Below are 17,651 nucleotides of genomic sequence, written 5' to 3' on the forward strand. Positions count from 1 at the left end.
CAGCCGCCCAGAATTGCCGCATACATTATATGCGACAGTTCTGGGGCTGTACCCGGCTCTTCCCGATTTGCCCTGGTGCCGTTGGCAAATCGGGGTAATAAGGAGTTATTGGCAGCCCATAGCTGCCAATAAGTCCTAGATTAATCATGTCAGGCGTCTATGAGACACCTTCCATGATTAATCTGTAAGTTACAGTAAAAAAACACACACACCCGAAAAAATCCTTTATTTGAAATAAAAAACACACACAAATTCCCTCATTACCAATTTATTAACCCCGACAAACCCTCCATGTCCGGCGTACTCCACGGACCTCCAGCGTCGCATCCAGCGCTGCTGCATGGAGGTGACAGGAGCAGCAGAAGACACCGCCGCTCCGGTCACCTCCACACAGCAAATGAGATGAGTAGCGCGATCAGCTGCTGTCACTGAGGTTACCCGCGGCCACCACCGCTGGATCCAGCGGTGGCCGCGAGTTACCTGACTGACAGCAGCTGATCGCGCTACTCATCTCATTTGCTGTGTGGAGGTGACCGGAGCGGCGGTGTCTTCTGCTGCTCCTGTCACCTCCATGCAGCAGAGCTGGACGCGACGCTGGAGGTCCGTGGAGTACGCCGGACATGGAGGGTTTGTCGGGGTTAATAAATTGGTAATGAGGGAATTTGTGTGTGTTTTTTATTTCAAATAAAGGATTTTTTCGGGTGTGTGTGTTTTTTTACTGTAACTTACAGATTAATCATGGAAGGTGTCTCATAGACGCCTGACATGATTAATCTAGGACTTATTGGCAGCTATGGGCTGCCAATAACTCCTTATTACCCCGATTTGCCAACGGCACCAGGGCAAATCGGGAAGAGCCGGGTACAGCCCCAGAACTGTCGCATATAATGTATGCGGCAATTCTGGGCGGCTGCTGACTGATATTGTTAGGGTGGGGGGCTCCCCATAACGTGGAGCTCCCCATCCTGAGAATACCAGCCTTCAGCCGTATGGCTTTATCTGGCTGGCTTTTAAATTGGGGGGAACCGCACGCCGTTTTTTTTTAATTATTTATTTATTTATTTTACTGCACCGTATAGACACGCCCACCGGCTGCTGTGATTGGGTGCAGTGTGACACCTGTCACTCAGCGTGGGGGCGTGTCTCACTGTAACCAATCATAGGCGCCGGTGGGCGGGGAAAGCAGGGAATAGGAGATTGTTTAATGAGCGGCCGGCTTTTTCAAAATAGTAAAAGCCGCCGCAGCCGTGTGAATGCCGTGCAGGGCCGGTGATCGGGGATCGGTGAGTATGAGAGAGGGGGGGACACTTCAGTCAATCGGGGGATTAGCGGTCACCGGTGAATCCTTCACAGGTGACCGCTAATCAGTACTCGACACAGACAGAGCCGCGGTATGAGGATGAAGTCGGGTGAAGTTCACCCGAGTTCATTCTCATCGCGCAACTCTGTGCTGTCAGCCGACATTTATAAACGACATTGTGCATCACACACACGGACATTACACACGGACATTACACGTACACATACACGTTAATTCCACACGCACACACGGACGTTCTGCACACAAACACGGCTAGCATACGCAATTCACACAGGTGCCACACGGACCATAAAAACGGACACAAAAACGGGACACGGACCCGAAAAACGGCCCGTAACACACGTGCGTGTTTTTCACGGACGTGTGAAGGGGGCCTTAGAGAGTATACATCCAATCTCACAACTACAGGTATGTATAGAATCAGCATGATGATGCCAGTATAGCACTGGCTGTAGTGTATATAGGAAAATCCTGGTGGTTGGTCCTCTTTAAGGCTGTGCACACACGCTGCGGATTTTACCGCGGTTTGCTGCAGAAAATCTGTCTTAACGTTTCTGCAGACATTCCCCAGCAAAACCTATGGCTATAAAAAAAAATGCTGTGCGCACAGTGCGTTTTTTTTTATACCTGCGGATTTACCCGCTGAATTTCCACTGCGGAATTAATGTGCACGTCACTTCTTTTCCGCAGGTACCTGCGGTTTTTCCCATAGACAATGGTAAAAATCCGCAGGGAGCAACCTGCGAAAAACCGCGGCAAATCCGCACCAAACCACGGCAAAACCGCATGCGTCTTTCGTTGCGATTTTGGAGGATCTGAATTTTCCTTGAGAAAAGTCAATATTTAGTGCGCACATGGCCTAAAGTTGTTTTTCATTAAAAAAAAACCCCAAAACTTTGCTTTAAAATGAAATTACAAACCAGAGCTGGGAGGGACAATGGTTCTGTGAAAAAGGAAGACCCCTTTAAATTATTTCTACCGTAGTTTTGTATTTTTACAGGTCGCAGACCAGCAGGCTGCTATGTTTGGTCAGTGCTGTTTCGATGTGGGGGACGTAAAATTGACGATGGGAACTGGAACATTTATGACCATAAACACCGGGGTTAATCTGCACACTTCTATAGCAGGTATGGGGACATTGAGTAAGACTGGACAAGTTGCAATCTATAACCTGAGATAAGAAATAAAGTAATAATCTTCTATGGAAAAGATGATAATTGTATATTTTTCTGTAAGGTCTGTACCCTCTGATTGGATGGAAGATTGGCAATGAGCTGGTGTGTTTAGCAGAGGGTAATGCCTCCGACACGGGGACCGCTATCAAGTGGGCACAAGAGCTGAGTAAGTGCTAAGTAAGTCTTCAGAATTGGTATCAACCCGAATGACTTACATCTGGGGAACACTTTACATTTATAGAAATATGTGAAACAGTATAAAGTCATTTCTTCATCGTTCCTTATGGGAGACCCAGACCATGGGTGTATAGCTTCTGCCTCCGGAGGACACACAAAGTACTACACTCAAACGTGTAGCTCCTCCCTCCTAGCATATACACCCCCTGGTAGCCAGTCCTAGCCAGTTTCAATGCTTTGTGTTCAGGAGGTCACACACACATGCATTCTCTGATTTTTGAATTTTTGGGTTTCAAAGATTTGGAAGAAAAGCTGGTCCAGTCTGGACTCCCGGCATGTCCCTTCTCACCCCACTGTGTCGACGGTGCTGTTAAGGTTGATTTTACAAGGCTGGAGCCTTCACATGCCGTGCTCCTTCACCATCCCCTGGGGCTCTGGCTTGAAGTGGGAGCCATCACGGTTCTCACTGCTTTGCAGGAGACCGGTCTCCATCCGCAGCCCTTTCAGGATCCTGCCGGACGGAGCGCTCACCTCCCAGGGACCTGGCACCTGCGTCTCACAAGCTAAGTACTGAGACGTTTTTACCACAGAAAGTGGTCTTTCCAGGGGTCCCTTGTACTTTATTTATTGGGGAGAGTGTGTTATATGACTGTGTTAACATTTCCGGCCGGTTCTCCAGTTTTCACTGGAGAACCGCGCCGATGGTGCCTGCACGCTGGCCGCATGTTTAAATCTAGGCCCCGGCTTCGCCTGAGGCCTAGTTTCGGTTTCACTGCCCCTGCATGTCAGTCATGCAGAGGGACAGTGCGGCTCCGCCCAGCGGCTGTTCAGCACAGGGAACGGACACTCCTCACTGAGGAAAGATTCCCTCCCCTGTATACCTCATTTGCCCGCTCTCAGAGTAGGCCCCGCCCCCTGTCCTCGCTCCGGTCGCCATTTTCTCAGCGTTCTCAATGTCTGCATAGGCACAGAGATACCACATTGTGACAAATGGGGGCCTGGGCTGGGGGACTGGAGGGCACAGAAATGTATGTTAAACGGTCTGGCAAGCCACAACCTCCGGTTGTGCAGCTGCTTATATTCTCTGTTTATATACTCTGCTGGGGGTCATTCTGGACAGAGCCCCCACTTCTGCAGCATGTCTCACATCAGAGCAAGGCTGCAAGGCTGTTCTTAATATGCACTGCATGTAGACTCGTACTGCCTGTACCGAGCACATAAACACAGTGGTCCCTCAGCCTGGAGGCTCATCAGTGGTCCCTCCAGCTGCTCCAGCTCCGGTGGTGCTGAGCATGCATTAGCCCCCTTCTCAGGGCGCTTCTGCTGCTACGGCTCGCTCAGCAAAGCTCACAGAGGACTCTTCATCTGGTCTCAGACCCCGTCCTCCTAAAATGGAGATGCAGGTTCCCCTGTCCTTCCCCGTCCCGCAGCTCTGATTCACGAGCTGACTCACTGGACGAGGAGGATGTCTTCACTAGGGGCTCGGACGCTACTTCATGTACCATTGATCTGTCCGAAGGTGATGCAGATGCTAATGATTTGATTGCGTCCATTATATTTGTACTGGACCTCAATCCGCCTGTATCAGGGGAGCATCCCCCTCTGGCAGAAAGGCATCAGTATACCTTAAAGAGAACAAAGAGTGTGTCCCTTAACCACTCCAGTTTTCAGCCCACTGTGACCAAGCCCAGAGTCTGTCCTGACAGACGCTCCCAAAGCGTGGTTCTGATGACTGTTTCCCCCTTCCACCAGAGGTGGTCAAGGAGTGGGCTCATTCACCAAGGGTGGTCCCTTCGGTGTCTAGACTTTCAGCCCGGATAGTTGTATCAGTGGCTGACGGCACCTCTCTAAGGATCCCACTGTACATTAATTCTGTACTGGACCTCAATCCGCCAGTATCAGAGGAGCAACCCACTCTGGCAAAAAGGCACCAGTTTACCTTGCCTAAGAGAACAAGGAGTGTGTTCCTTAACCACTCCAGTTTTCAGGCCACTGTGACCAAGCCCAGGGTCTGCTCTGTCAAACGCTTCCCAAAGCGTGGTTCTGATGACAGTTTTCCCTTTCCACCAGAGGTGGTCAAGGAGTGGGCTCATTCACCAAAGGTGGTCCCTCCGGTGTTTAGACTCTCAGCCCGGACCGTTGTATCAGTGGCTGATGGCTCCTCACTTAAGGTTTTGCTGTCCGCCAGGTTGTCCTTCTGGCCAAATCTGTATATGAGGCGGCAGGGGCCTCGTTCTCCCCAGCTTTTGCAGCAGTGCGGGCTTTCAAAGCCATCTCTGCTTCTCTAGAGGAAATGCATTCCCTCACAGGGACTCTATGCCCGAAATGGTTGCCTTAACTTCCAGACTTCAGTCTTTTCATCCTATGCTATGTCTGCCATGCTGGAGACTCTCACCGCACTGCGGTGGCCTCGGCTAATTTGCTCGCTATCCGCAGGCTCCTGTGGCTTCGGAAGTGGAAGGCAGATGCTTCTAAAGAAGTTCCTTGCTGGGCTCCCTTTTGCTGGGACCAGACTATTCGGGAACAACTGGATGAAATTATTAAGGAAGCTCTTGGCGGGAAGAGTTCTTCCATGCCACAAACCTAAACCAGGAAACCTGTCCAGGGCAGGAATCAGTCGAGGTTTCGTTTTTTTCGTTCCTCCATCTGATCGTTCTCTAAGCCCTCGGCCTCGTCCATTAGCTCAGCCAAGGATCGTAAACCCAAATGACGCACGAAGCCGCGTCCTCAGAAGACCGCAGGAGATGCTGCCACTAAGTCAGCCTCCTCCTGGCTATCTGGCCACGCCAGCAACGTCCTTGGTCGGTGGCAGGCTCTCCCACTTTGGCGACGTATGGTTTTAACACGTCTCCGATCAGTGGGTGCGGGATACCATCTCCCACGGCTACAGGATAGAATTCTATCCAGCCCGCCAAACAGATTTTTCTGTCAACTCCCCCCTGCTCCAAGGCCGCCGCCTTCTCACAGGCTGTGGCATTCTTGCAGGCCAATGGAGTAATTGTACCGGTTCCCGACTGGGAACGGTTCTGAGATTTCTGCTTAAATCTTTTCCTAGTCCCCGAAGAGGGCGGTGCCTTCCGACCTGGATCTCAAGCTTCTCAAGCATGTTCAGGTGCGGCATTTTCGCATGGAGTCTCTGCGATCAATCAATGACCCAAGGAGATTCCCTAGCATCTATCGACATCAGAGATGCCTATCTGCATGTGCCAATCGCAGTTTCACACCAGCGTTGGCTACGTTTTGCAATCGGAGTGGTCCAATTCGTGGCTCTTCCCTTGGGGTCAGCCACGGCCCCTCGAGTATTCTCAAGGTCGGGGCAGCTGTGATTGCGGTCCTGCACCTCTAGGGGTTGGCAGTGATCCTTTTGTCCTGGACGGCCTTCTAGTCTGGACTTCATCCAGTGCAGACTGTTAGCGGAGTGCCTCGCTCACTCTCGCCACTCTAACCAATTCGGGTGGCTTGTCATTCTGTCCAAGTCCACTCTGACTTCGACCCAGAAGTCCACTCTGACTTCGACCCAGAAGTTCACGTAGCCAGGGACGCAATTCGAGACTCTGTCAGCACTTGTGAAGCTGCCCTTAGTCAAACAGCAGTCCCTCCGCTGGCGGTCGACGTCGTTCCATCAGGCACCTAATACAGGTGCTGGATCAGATGGTGGCGTCAATGGAAGCGATTCCCTTGCCCAGTTCCATCTGCGTCCTCTGCGGCTGGATATTTTCCGCTGTTGGAACAAGCGGACTTCCTCTGGCTTCGCCACAGACCAGGGGCTCGTTTCAGTGGTGGCTTCGGCCCCTCTGTCTCAGGGACGCTCCTTCCTGGCCCCGTCCCGGGTGATCCTCACCAGGATGCTAGTCTATCCGGCTGGGGAGCAGTATATCTCCACCATGGAGCGCAGGGCACTTGGACTCTGTCCGAATCAGCCCTCTGGATCAATGTGCTGGAAATCAGAGCTGTGTTTCTAGCTCTCTAAGCCTTTCACCATCTGTTGGCGGCCAGGCACATTCGAGTCCAGTCAGACAACGCTACAGCGTTTGCCTACATCAACCTCCAGGGCGGGACACTCAGCCGCCTGGCAATGTTGGAGGTTCAACGCATTCTTCAGTGGACGGAGGACTCCCAGTCCACCATATCCGCAGCCCACATCCCAGACGTGGAAAACTGGGAGGCAGATTATCTCAGCCGTCAAACCGTGGCTCCACGATCCTCAGGTTTTTGCGGCAGACGCACTGGTTCAAGTTTGGTCCCAGCTCCGTCTGTCTTACGTGTTTCACCCTCTAGCTCTTGCCCAGAGTCCTGCGCAAGATCAGAAAGGAGGGCCGTCGGGTCATTCTCATTACTTCAGACTGACCCAGGCAAGCTTGGTACCCTGACCTGCTCCATCTGTCCGTAGAGGTGCCATGGCATCTCCCGGACTGTCCAGACCTTCTCTCACGAGGTCCGTCTTTCCGCCAGAATCCTGCGGCTCTCAGATTGACGGCGTGGCTTTTGAGTCCTGGATCTTGACTACTTCTGGTATCCCTCCTGAAGTCATCTCCACTATGACTCGAGCTCGGAAGTATCCTTTGGCCTTTTGGCCTTGCCGACCCTCCTGTCTAACTACAGTCCGGTCTGCAGCTAGGACTATCCCTCAATTCCCTTAAGGGACAGGTCTCGGCTCTGTCAGTGTTGTGCCAGCGGCGTATCGCCCGGCTGGCTCAGGTGCGCTCCTTCATGCAGGGCGCATCTCACATCATTCTGCCTTACCGGCGGCCTTTGGAGCCCTGGGACCTTAATCCGGTCCTCACGGCTTCCGGAAACCCCCCTTTGAGCCTCTTAGGGAGGTTTCTTTGTTTCGTCTTTCACAGAAAGTGGTCTTTCTAGTGGCCATAACTTCCCTCAAGAGAGTCTCTGTTTTGGCTGCACTCTCTTCGGAGTCACCCCTTTTTTTTTGGTTTTTCATCAAGACAAGGTGGTTCTCCGTCCGACTCCGGACTTTCTCCCTAAGGTGGTTTCTGCTTCCACCTTAACTGGGGCATTTTCCCTGCCTTCCTTTTGTCCGGCTCCTGTTCATCGCTTTGAAAAGGCGTTGCATACTCTGGATCTGGCGCGTGCTCTCCGGATCTATGTGTCTCGCACCGCTGTTCTTAGGCGGTGCACCTCTCTTTTGTGCTGACCACTGGTCAGCGTAAGGGCCTCTCGGCATCTAAGCCGACCCTGGCTCGTTGGATTAGGTCGGCCATTTCCGATACCTACCAGTGTACTCAAGTGCCTCTCCCGCCGGGGATCAAGGCACACTTGACCAGAGCTGTCGATGCCTCTTAGGCTTTCAGGCACAGGCTACGGCTCAGCAGGTCTGTCAGACTGCCACTTGGATTAGTCTGCATACCTTTTCGAAGCACTACCAAGTGCATGCTCATGCTTCGGCAGATGCGAGCTTGGGCAGACGCATCCTTCAGGCGGCTGTCGCCCATTTGTGAAGTTAGGTTTCGCCTACTTCTCAGTTTTTCTGTTTATTCCCACCCATGGACTGCTTTGGAACGTCCCATGGTCTGGGTCTCCCATAAGGAACGATGAAGAAAAAGAGAATTTTGTTACCGTAAATTCTTTTTCTTATAGTTCCGACATGGGAGACCCAGCACCCTCCCTGTTGCCTGTTGGCAGTTTTCTTGTTCCGTGTGTTTTCACCGGCTGTTGTTGTAGTCAGAGGTTCCGGTTGTTCCGGGTTTTGCTCTGTCTCTACTTGTCGGTGGATGTCCTCCTTCAGCTTTTGCACTAAACTGGCTAGGACTGGCTACCAGGGGGTGTATATGCTCGGAGGGAGGAGCTACACTTTTAGTGTAGTACTTTGTGTGTCCTCCGGAGGCAGAAGCTATACACCCATGGTCTGGGTCTCCCATGTCGGAACTATAAGAAAAAGAATTTACGGTAAGTAACAAAATTCTCTTTTTTGCCATAAACTCTTCATAGCTTTGGATACTCTGGAAAATACTTTACATTAACACCCTAATGCAAAATTATATTCACATACTTCCAAATAGGAGACAACATTGGGACATACAGTGGCATGTAAAAGTTTAGGCACTCATGGACAAAATTACTGGTATTGTGGACAGTTAAGCAAGCTGAAGATGAAATATCTAAAAGGCATAGTTAAAGATTACACGTTTCCTATGTTTTAGGAAAAAAATAATTTTTTATTTTTATCTTTTACATTTTAAAATTAACAAAAAAAGGAAAAACAGGCCTATCCAAAAGTTTGGGCACCCTGCATGATTAGTACTTAGTAGCACCCCCTTTGGCAAGTATCATCGTTTTTGGAGCCAGCAAAGAGTCTTTCATTTCTTGTTTGAGAGATTTTCACCCATTTGTCCTTGGAAAAGTGTAGCACCAGCGTCCCTGTACTGCTCACCACCCTCCCTGCAGAGACACCGATTGACTCAATGCCGAGGCCAGCCCGCACCACGCTGCCTGGCGACTCTTCGGTCCTTCACATGTGTTTCCCCTGCTTCATCCTCCCGGGGCCTGTCCACGCCTCACAGGTGTTCTGGGAGTGCTCCTATGGCGTGCACGCGCACCACTGCTAAGCTCTTAAAGGGCCAGCACATAGGCACTTCCAGGAAATTATCGCTGAAAGGCACTATGTACTTAAGGCACTCTCCCACTAGGGGTGGTGTCTGATCAACATTATTAGTGTTTCATATCCTAGCCCGTGTCAGTGTACCTTGTGCCATTCCGGTTTCCCTGCCTCATCGGTACCCCAGTGTCTATCCATCCAGACCATGCTATTAGCCTCTGCTGTGCCAGAGGTTGCTGTCTACAGTAGTGACCCGCTGTCCCGATGGTCCCTGGTGCACTAGTGATTTTGTCCATCCATCCTGGCTGTGTTATCTACCTCAGCCGTCCCGGCTGAACCTGCTAAACTAGTGACTCTGCATGTCTGCACCAGAGTCCGCCCTAACCCTGGGGGTCAGCTGCCATAGTTCCGGTCACTGCCCTGAGAGTGGCATCTTGCGTCCTTCTCGCAATAGGCATTTAGTCAATCTCCTTCCACTAAGGGGTAAGCCCGAGTCCCCTCTGTGGTCCAGTGGGTCCACAGATACTTGCCACTTTGCCAACGTCAGGGGTGAGCGTTACAAAAAGTCTTCTAGTTCTGTGAGATTCCTGGGTCGTTTTGAATGCACTGCTCTTTTGAGGTCTAGCCACAGATATTCAATGATGTTCAGATCAGGGGACTGTGAGGGCCATTGTAAAACCTTCAGCTTGTGCCTTTTGAGGTAGTCTATGGTGCATTTTGTGTATTTTAGGATCATTATTTGTAGAAGCCATCTTCTTTTCAACTTCTGATTTATTTTGGTTTACAGATGGTTTTATGTTTGCATCAAGAATTTGTTGAAATTTCATTGAATCCTTTCTTCCCTCTATCCGTGAAATGTCCCTTGTGCCATTGGCCGCAACAAACCCCCAAAGCATGATTGATCCACCCCCATGCTTAATGTTTGGTGATATGTTCTTTTCTTGAAATTCTGTGCCTTTATTTCTCTACACATACCTTTGATCATTATGGCCAGAGACTTCTATATTAACCTAATTGGTCCAAAGGACAGAACTTGTTTACAAAATATTTCAGGCTTGTTTAGATGTTCTTTTGTATACTCCTAAATTTTATGGTGAGGATGTAGGAGGTTTTCGTCTGATGACTCTTCCATGAAGGTCATATTTTTCAGGTGTTTCTGAACAGTAGAACAATGTACCACAACTCCAGAGTCTGCTAACTCTTCCTGAAGGTCTTTTGGAGTCAGGCAGGGGTTCTTATTTGCGTCTCTAGTAACTGTACGAGCAGCTATCACAGAGATTTGCTTGGTCTTCCAGACCTTATCTTGACCTCCACTGTTCCTGTTAACTACCATTTCTAAATAAAGCTGGGTTCACACTAAGCGACAGCGACAACGACGTCGCTGTTTCGTCACCATTTTCTGTGACGTAACAGCGACCTTGTAAGTCGCTGTTATGATCGCTGCTTAGCTGTCAAACACAGCGACGCAGCAGCGATCATAACGTCGCTGTGCTACATGTGCAGAGAGCAGGGAGCCGCGCTTAGCGCTGGCTCCTTGCTCTCCTAGGTACAGTACACATCGGGTTAATTAACCCGATGTGTACTGCAGCTACATGTCACAGTGCAGGGAGCCGCGCACACTGCTTAGCGCTGGCTCCTTGCTCTCCTTGCTACAGTATACATCGGGTTAATTACCCGATGTGTACTGCAGCCACATGTGCACAGAGCAGGAGCCGGCACTGGCAGCAAGGGCGGAGGCTGGTAACGAAGGTAAATATCGGGTAACCAGGGAAAGGTCTTCCCTTGGTTACCCGATGTTTACGCTGGTTACAGGTTACCGCAGCTGCCAGACGCCGGCTCCTGCTCCCTGCTCGCTTCATTTCGTCGCTCTCTCGCTGTCACACACAGCGATGTGTGTGTCACAGCGGGAGAGTGACGACCAAAAAATGAAGCTGGACATTCAGCAACGACCGGCGACCTCACAGCAGGGGCCAGGTCGTTGCTGTATGTCACACACAGCGACGGGACGTCGCTGCAACGTCACAGAAAATGGTGACGTAGCAGCGACGTCGTTGTCGCTGTGTGTGACACCAGCTTTACATCTCAAATTGAGGAAAGGGCAACTTTAAAACACTTTGCTATCTCTTATAGCCTACTCCTGCTTTGTAGGCCTCCACTATTTTCATTTGCAGAGTGCTAGGCAGCTGCTTAGAAGAACCCATGGCTGCTGTTTTTTGGCACAAGGTTAAAGGAGGCTGGGTTTTCATAAAGCTTTGACATTTGCATCACATGGCCTTTCATAACAATGATCGTGAACAAGCCATGACCTTAAGAGGCTAATTAAGGTCTGAAACCTTTGTCGAAGTTACCAGAGCCCACTAATCTCCAAGGGTGCCTAAACGTTTGCATCTGCCCCTTTTTCGTTTTTTAATTTTTAATATATTAGATACTTTATGCCTTTTTAGAGATCATTTCATCTCCAACCCCACCCACCCCCTTCCCCCCGATAAATTAGATATCTTTGTAATTGTATCAGTTCATACAAAAAACTATATAACACAGTGGAAAAAAAATCCAAAAATATATGCAGAATATAACATTCAAAGCTGTTTTCTTTGTTTAACAAAATTAATAAAACTATATATGAATTTATCTCCTTAATCGTATTGAGGCACATAATAAAGTTAATATTTTTTGTGTGCAGCCTGTGAATATTCTGAGATGTAAAAAGCAAAAAAACAGCATTTATTTATTTTTTTAATTCTATTTCTTCTCATAAAGAATTAAAGGGGTTATCCAGTTACAGCATATCGATGACCTATCCACAAGTCTATCCTATAAAGAGAATAGCAGCTGTTCTGCAGGATCCAGGAGTGGCTGCTACTCCTTGAATGGAGCTTGTATACCAGCTGACTGGTGGGGGTGCCGAGTATTTCCCCCCACCCCACAAATCTCATATTCATGGTCTATCTTATTAAAAGGGCATCAATATAGTTTGACTGTGTGACCCTGTACGCCAAAATGGTACCACTGCCAAATACAAGGCATCTATGAAAAAACAAGATCTCATACAGCTGAGTCAGAGAATAATAATAAAATGATGCTTCCTGGAAAGTTCTAATTAAATACGAAATTTAGCTTTAAAGTTAAGGCTAAATTAGGTCATGTCCTTGCGGATGATATTGATATGATAATGATATTGTTAGACCTCCTTATTAGAGATCACCTATTGAATATTATTCTCCTTTCCTAAGATCTTTTCACAGATTTTGCTGACACGGAGTTAATGGCCAGAGATGTCCCAGACTGTGATGGGATTTACTTTGTGCCCTCCTTTACAGGCCTGCAGGTGAGTATGGGGCAGTAGGACACATCTGGGGCATGGACCTGTCATTCCAGTGTTAAATTCCGGCATAATCTGCTAACCTGCCACCAGCAGCGCATGGAATTTTTTAGGCCCTATTCACACACTGTGGATACTGTTTGTAGGTATATGTTTATTGCTGCAGATTCTGTGTAGAAAAGGTGGAGATTAGCTCTATTGAATACAATGGGACAGATCTGCTGGCTATTCCACTGCAGATTTCAACTGCAGAATTTGTATGCCAATTATTTACAGGGAACCTGTCAGGGCGGATAACGCTATTAACCTGCAGATTGACCCCCCTCCTGCAGGTTAATAGCTACTCAGACAACTCCTTCTCAATCTGCATATTTTCCCCATTAAAAGAAAAACAATATTCACCTCTGGTGGTGTTGACGTTCCAGTAGTGTTGGCACTTGCACTACTACCTTGAGGTTGTGACGTCACGTGAACCCTTCTCCCAGTCAGCACCGGCTTCTCTCTCCTGCCTTCAGATGAACCAAACATGAAGAGAAAGGCCAGAGCTGTGACTGCCACAGGACTGAAAATGTGGCACCCGGCAAACCATGAACTACCATAAAGGGAGCCGGTCAGGTCCAATAACCTACAGATATAGGGTTAATCTGCGCGGCACCCAGGAGAAAATAAACTATTTCTCCTATGAGCCACCGGCTTTCAGTCATGCAGGTGTGCCCAAAGCAATTAGTGCCACCAAGCTCACCCCGTTGATTCTGTTTTTTGTCCTGAAGCAAGGGGACTGGATCCCTGAAACCTATAGACCTACTGTATAAAATAAAATAATTTATTAGTAATCAACAATTTCTTCATTTGGCAGCATCGCGGCATTAAGCCCACTTCTCTCTTCCAGTAGCCAATAGTATTCCACGTGGGGCTGCAGCAGCCACCATTATTTTACAAGCCATCATAGGAGTTGTGACTCTCACAACCCTGATAGGTGAGTGTAATATCTTGTACACCAAATTGTAAATCTGGTAAGACCCTATTTTTGCTCTTTCCTCAGCTTACCAAGCTCACCCCTGGCGCACTGATGAGCTGGCTGACAGTTAGTGCCGGGCCGTGCCGTGCCTACAGCCGCTGCCCTCAGTGCTGTGAGCAGTGCCTGCAGTTACATCAGGCATGTCTGAGTGACTGAAAGCTGCTGGCTTCTGGGAGAAAAGGTTCATTTTCTCCTGGGTGCCAGACTTTCAGTACAATGACCGTACACCTTCAGAATGCTATTGGCCTGCAGATTAACCCTATATCTGCAGGTTATCAGACCAGACAGATTTCCTTTACAGGAAAAACCCATGGCGGATTAGTTTACAGTAAACCATTGCTGTGTCAAGATGTCAGCAGTCAGCCTATGACGACTAGTTTCTTTTTAATTATACTGTTGAACTTGTTCCCTGTGTATTGCATGATCATAAGAAGTTTTCTATGCCGTAAATGTTCAGATGGGCAGAGAGAGCTCACATTTCCTAAAATACAGTGAGGAAAATACGTATTTGATAGTCAGTTTTAAAAATTTTCCTACCTACAAAGAATGGAGAGGGCTATAATTTTTATTGTAGGTATACTTCAACTGTGACAGACAATAAAAAAAAAAAAGTCCAGAAAATCACATTGTATGATTTTTAAATAATTATTTTACATTTTGTTACATGAATTATTTGATACAATAGAAAAACAGAACTTAATATTTGGTAGAGAAATGTTTCCTCTAGTTCTTGACCAAGTTTGCACACATTGCATCCGGGATTTTGGCCCACTCCTCCATACAGAGCTTCTCCAGATCTTTCAGGTTTCGGGGCTGTTACTAGGCAACATTGAGTTTCAGCGCCCTCCAGATATTATTGGTTTCAGGTCTGAAGACTGGCTAGATAACTCCAGGACCTTGAAATGCTTCTTATGGAGCCACTCCTTAGTTGCCCTGAATTGTGTGTTTAGGGTCATTGTCATGCTGGAAGACCCAGCCACGACCCATCTTCATTACTCTTACTGAGGGAAGTTGGTTGTTGGCCAAAATTCCACTATACATGACCGCATCTATCCTCCCTTCAATACGGTGCATATGTCTGGTGCACTGTAGAAAAGCACCCCCAAAGAATGATGTTTCCACTCTCATGCTTCTCAGTTGGGACGGTGTTCTTGAGGTTGTACTCATCCTTCTTCTTCCTCAAAACACAAGTGGATTTGATACCAAATAGTTCTATTTTGGCCTCATATGACCACATACCTCCTCTGGATCATCCAGATGGTCATTGGTGAACTTCAGACAGGCCTGGACAAGTGCTGGCGTGAGCAGGGGGGACTTTGCGTGCCCTGCAGGATTTTAATCCATGATGGCATAGTGTGTTACTAATAGTAATTTTTGAGACTTTGGTCTATTAATATCATTAACCAGGTCCTCCTGTGTAGTTCTGGCCTGATTCCTGACCTTTGTTTGAAGCCTTTTTACCCCCGAGACGAGATCTTACATGGAACCCCAGACCGAGTAAGATTGACAGTCATTGTGTTTCTTCCTTTTCTGACAATTGTGCCAACAGTTGTTGCCTTCTCACCAAGCTGCTGGCCTATTGACCTGTAGCCCATCCAAGCCTGTTGCAGGTCTACAATTTTTTTCCCTAGTGTCCTTTAAGCAAATCATAGATCTTGGCTGTGGTGGAAAGGTTGCAGTATGATTTGAGTGTGTGGACAGGTGTTTTTTTTATACAGGTAACGAGTTTAAACAGGTGAAATTAATACAGTTTATGAGTGCAGACTAGGAGGGCTTCTTAAAGAAAAAAATAACAGGTCTGTGAGAGCCAGAATTCTTGCTGGTTGGTCAGTGATCAAATACAGATTTAATGCAACAAAATGCTAATTAATTACCGTATTTTTCGGACTATAAGATGCACCTGACCATAAGACGCACCCTGGTTTTAGAGGAGGAAAATGGGAAAATAAAATTTTAACCAAAAAATGTGGTCATGACACACTGTTATGGGGCGAGAATCTGCTGCTGACACTGTTATGGGGGGTAATGTCCTCAAATTCTCTACTAAGGTACCTCATTCTGGTAACGATCCTCCTGCCTTGTATATGATCCTGCTCATATACCCTCATCCTGCTCATATACCCCCATTTTGCTCATATACACCCATTCATCCTGCTCATAATATACCCCCATTCATCCTGCTCATAATATACCCCCATTCATCCTGCTCATAATATACCCCTATTCATCCTGCTCATAATATACCCCCATTCATCCTGCTCATAATATACCCCCATTCATCCTGCTCATAATATACCTCCATTCATCCTGCTCATAATATACCCCCATCCATCCTGCTTATAATATACCCCCATCCTGCTCATCTACCCCCATCTTGCTCATGTAACCCCATCCATCCTGCTCATATACCCCCATCCTGCTATATACCCCCCATCCTGCTCATATACCCCCATCCTGCTATATACCCCCCATCCTGCTCATATACCCCCCATCCTGCTCATATACCCCATCCTGCTCATAGTATACCCCATCCATTCTGCTTATATACCCCCATACTGCTCATAATATACCCCCATCCATACTGCTCATAATATACCCCCATCCATACTGCTCATACTATACCCCCATCCATACTGCTCATAATATACCCCCATCCATACTGCTCATAATATACCCCCGTCCTGCTCATAACATACCCCCATCCTGGTATATGACCTGTATCCTTTGGCACAGAAAAAAAAATAAGCGTTTATACTGACCTTTCCTCACTCCCTGCAGCACCGATCAGCTTCCTCTCTGTCTCAGCTGCAGCGCCGCTGTGTGGAGCCGTCACCGTTGTCTGCAGCATCGCGATGTCTTCCTGTCTGCCGGTCAGCTGATCTGTGTGGACACTAGCGGCACGCACAGCGATGACGTCATCGCTGTGCTCACCGCTCTACACAGATCAGCTGACCGGCACAGACAGGAAGACATTGCGATGCTGCAGGGGGACGGCTCCACGCACGGTGATGGGTGAGTACACTGATTCACTGCACCCCGCGCTGATAATGATGCACGGAGGGCAGTGAATACAGCCGCACATGATCACTCCAGGCTGTAGTTGCCAGGGGTGATCATGTGGGTCGGCTGTTAATTATGCGCCCACCTGTCAGCGCTGGCTTTAGCGCTGAGAGATGATGGGCGGGAGGATGGGCGTGCATATGAAATGAGGGGGCCCACGTGGTCATGGCAGGTTGCTACAGCCTGCTCATGCCACCGATGACCCGTTCCACCGCAGCACCCTCATTCCCCGCAGCCACATTCAGACCATAAGACGCACCCCGCACTTTCCCCCAACATTTGGGGGGTGGGGGGGGAGTGCGTCTTATAGTCCGAAAAATACGGTATTTAAAAATCAGACAATGTGATTTTCTAGATTTTTGGGGGGGATTCTGACTTTCACAGTTGAAGTGTACCTATGATAAACATTACAGACCTCTCCGTTCTTTGCAGGTGGGAAAATTTGCAAAATGGCCAGTGTATCAAATACTTATTTTCCTCACTGTGCATGGTTTTACAATTAAGTCACATATGGTGATAGAGAGGGGTTATATACTTACATATACAGTATATACACAGGTCACTATGAACTTGCCTGGTGTTTTTGGGCAGCTATGTGCTCAATAGCTGTACAGTACCAATTTGGGGTGGCTGCTTTGTTAGTAGAGTAATATTTTAGTTTAGAACTTCTCTAAAGATGCTTTCACACACAGCATTTTTGGGGAAAATAACATTGTGGGGACGGAAAAGGGTGCATGTATACTTTTTTTTAATTTTTTTTTAACAGCCATAAGTAGTTTCAAACGTAATGGCCCTTATTATAAAAGAAGGATTTATACTTCTTTATCCAGCTGGATCACATACTAGCTTAACTTAAAAGTTGTCCCCTTTTAGATTTCCAGTTCCTGGGGAAAAAAAGAAAAAGTTGTGCTTTGCCCAAGGTCCCCTAGTCCACCGCTGTTCCACTGCCGCAGCTCTCGTTGTCTGATTTTGGCGTAGGGCTCTTCCCATGTAGATGGAACACTCCGCTCATTAGCCGCTGACTC

General features: G+C 48.1%; 2 protein-coding genes across 3 annotated transcripts in view; one reads left to right on the forward strand and one right to left on the reverse strand.

Annotated features, from left to right (window-relative positions):
* Positions 1-17,651, reverse strand: part of RNF168 (ring finger protein 168) — a 222,749-nt gene that overhangs the window by 171,709 nt on the left and 33,389 nt on the right. The window lies entirely within an intron of this gene.
* Positions 1-17,651, forward strand: part of GK5 (glycerol kinase 5) — a 107,472-nt gene that overhangs the window by 82,194 nt on the left and 7,627 nt on the right. For both annotated transcript variants that reach the window (XM_075340966.1, XM_075340967.1), the window contains exons 10-12: positions 2,322-2,448; positions 2,558-2,662; positions 12,460-12,554. In XM_075340966.1, coding sequence (XP_075197081.1) covers positions 2,322-2,448; positions 2,558-2,662; positions 12,460-12,554 — 327 coding nt within the window. The remainder of the gene's footprint in view (positions 1-2,321; positions 2,449-2,557; positions 2,663-12,459; positions 12,555-17,651) is intronic.

The sequence above is a fragment of the Anomaloglossus baeobatrachus genome, chromosome 3 (assembly GCF_048569485.1).
Source record: "Anomaloglossus baeobatrachus isolate aAnoBae1 chromosome 3, aAnoBae1.hap1, whole genome shotgun sequence".
Classification (NCBI taxonomy): domain Eukaryota; kingdom Metazoa; phylum Chordata; class Amphibia; order Anura; family Aromobatidae; genus Anomaloglossus; species Anomaloglossus baeobatrachus.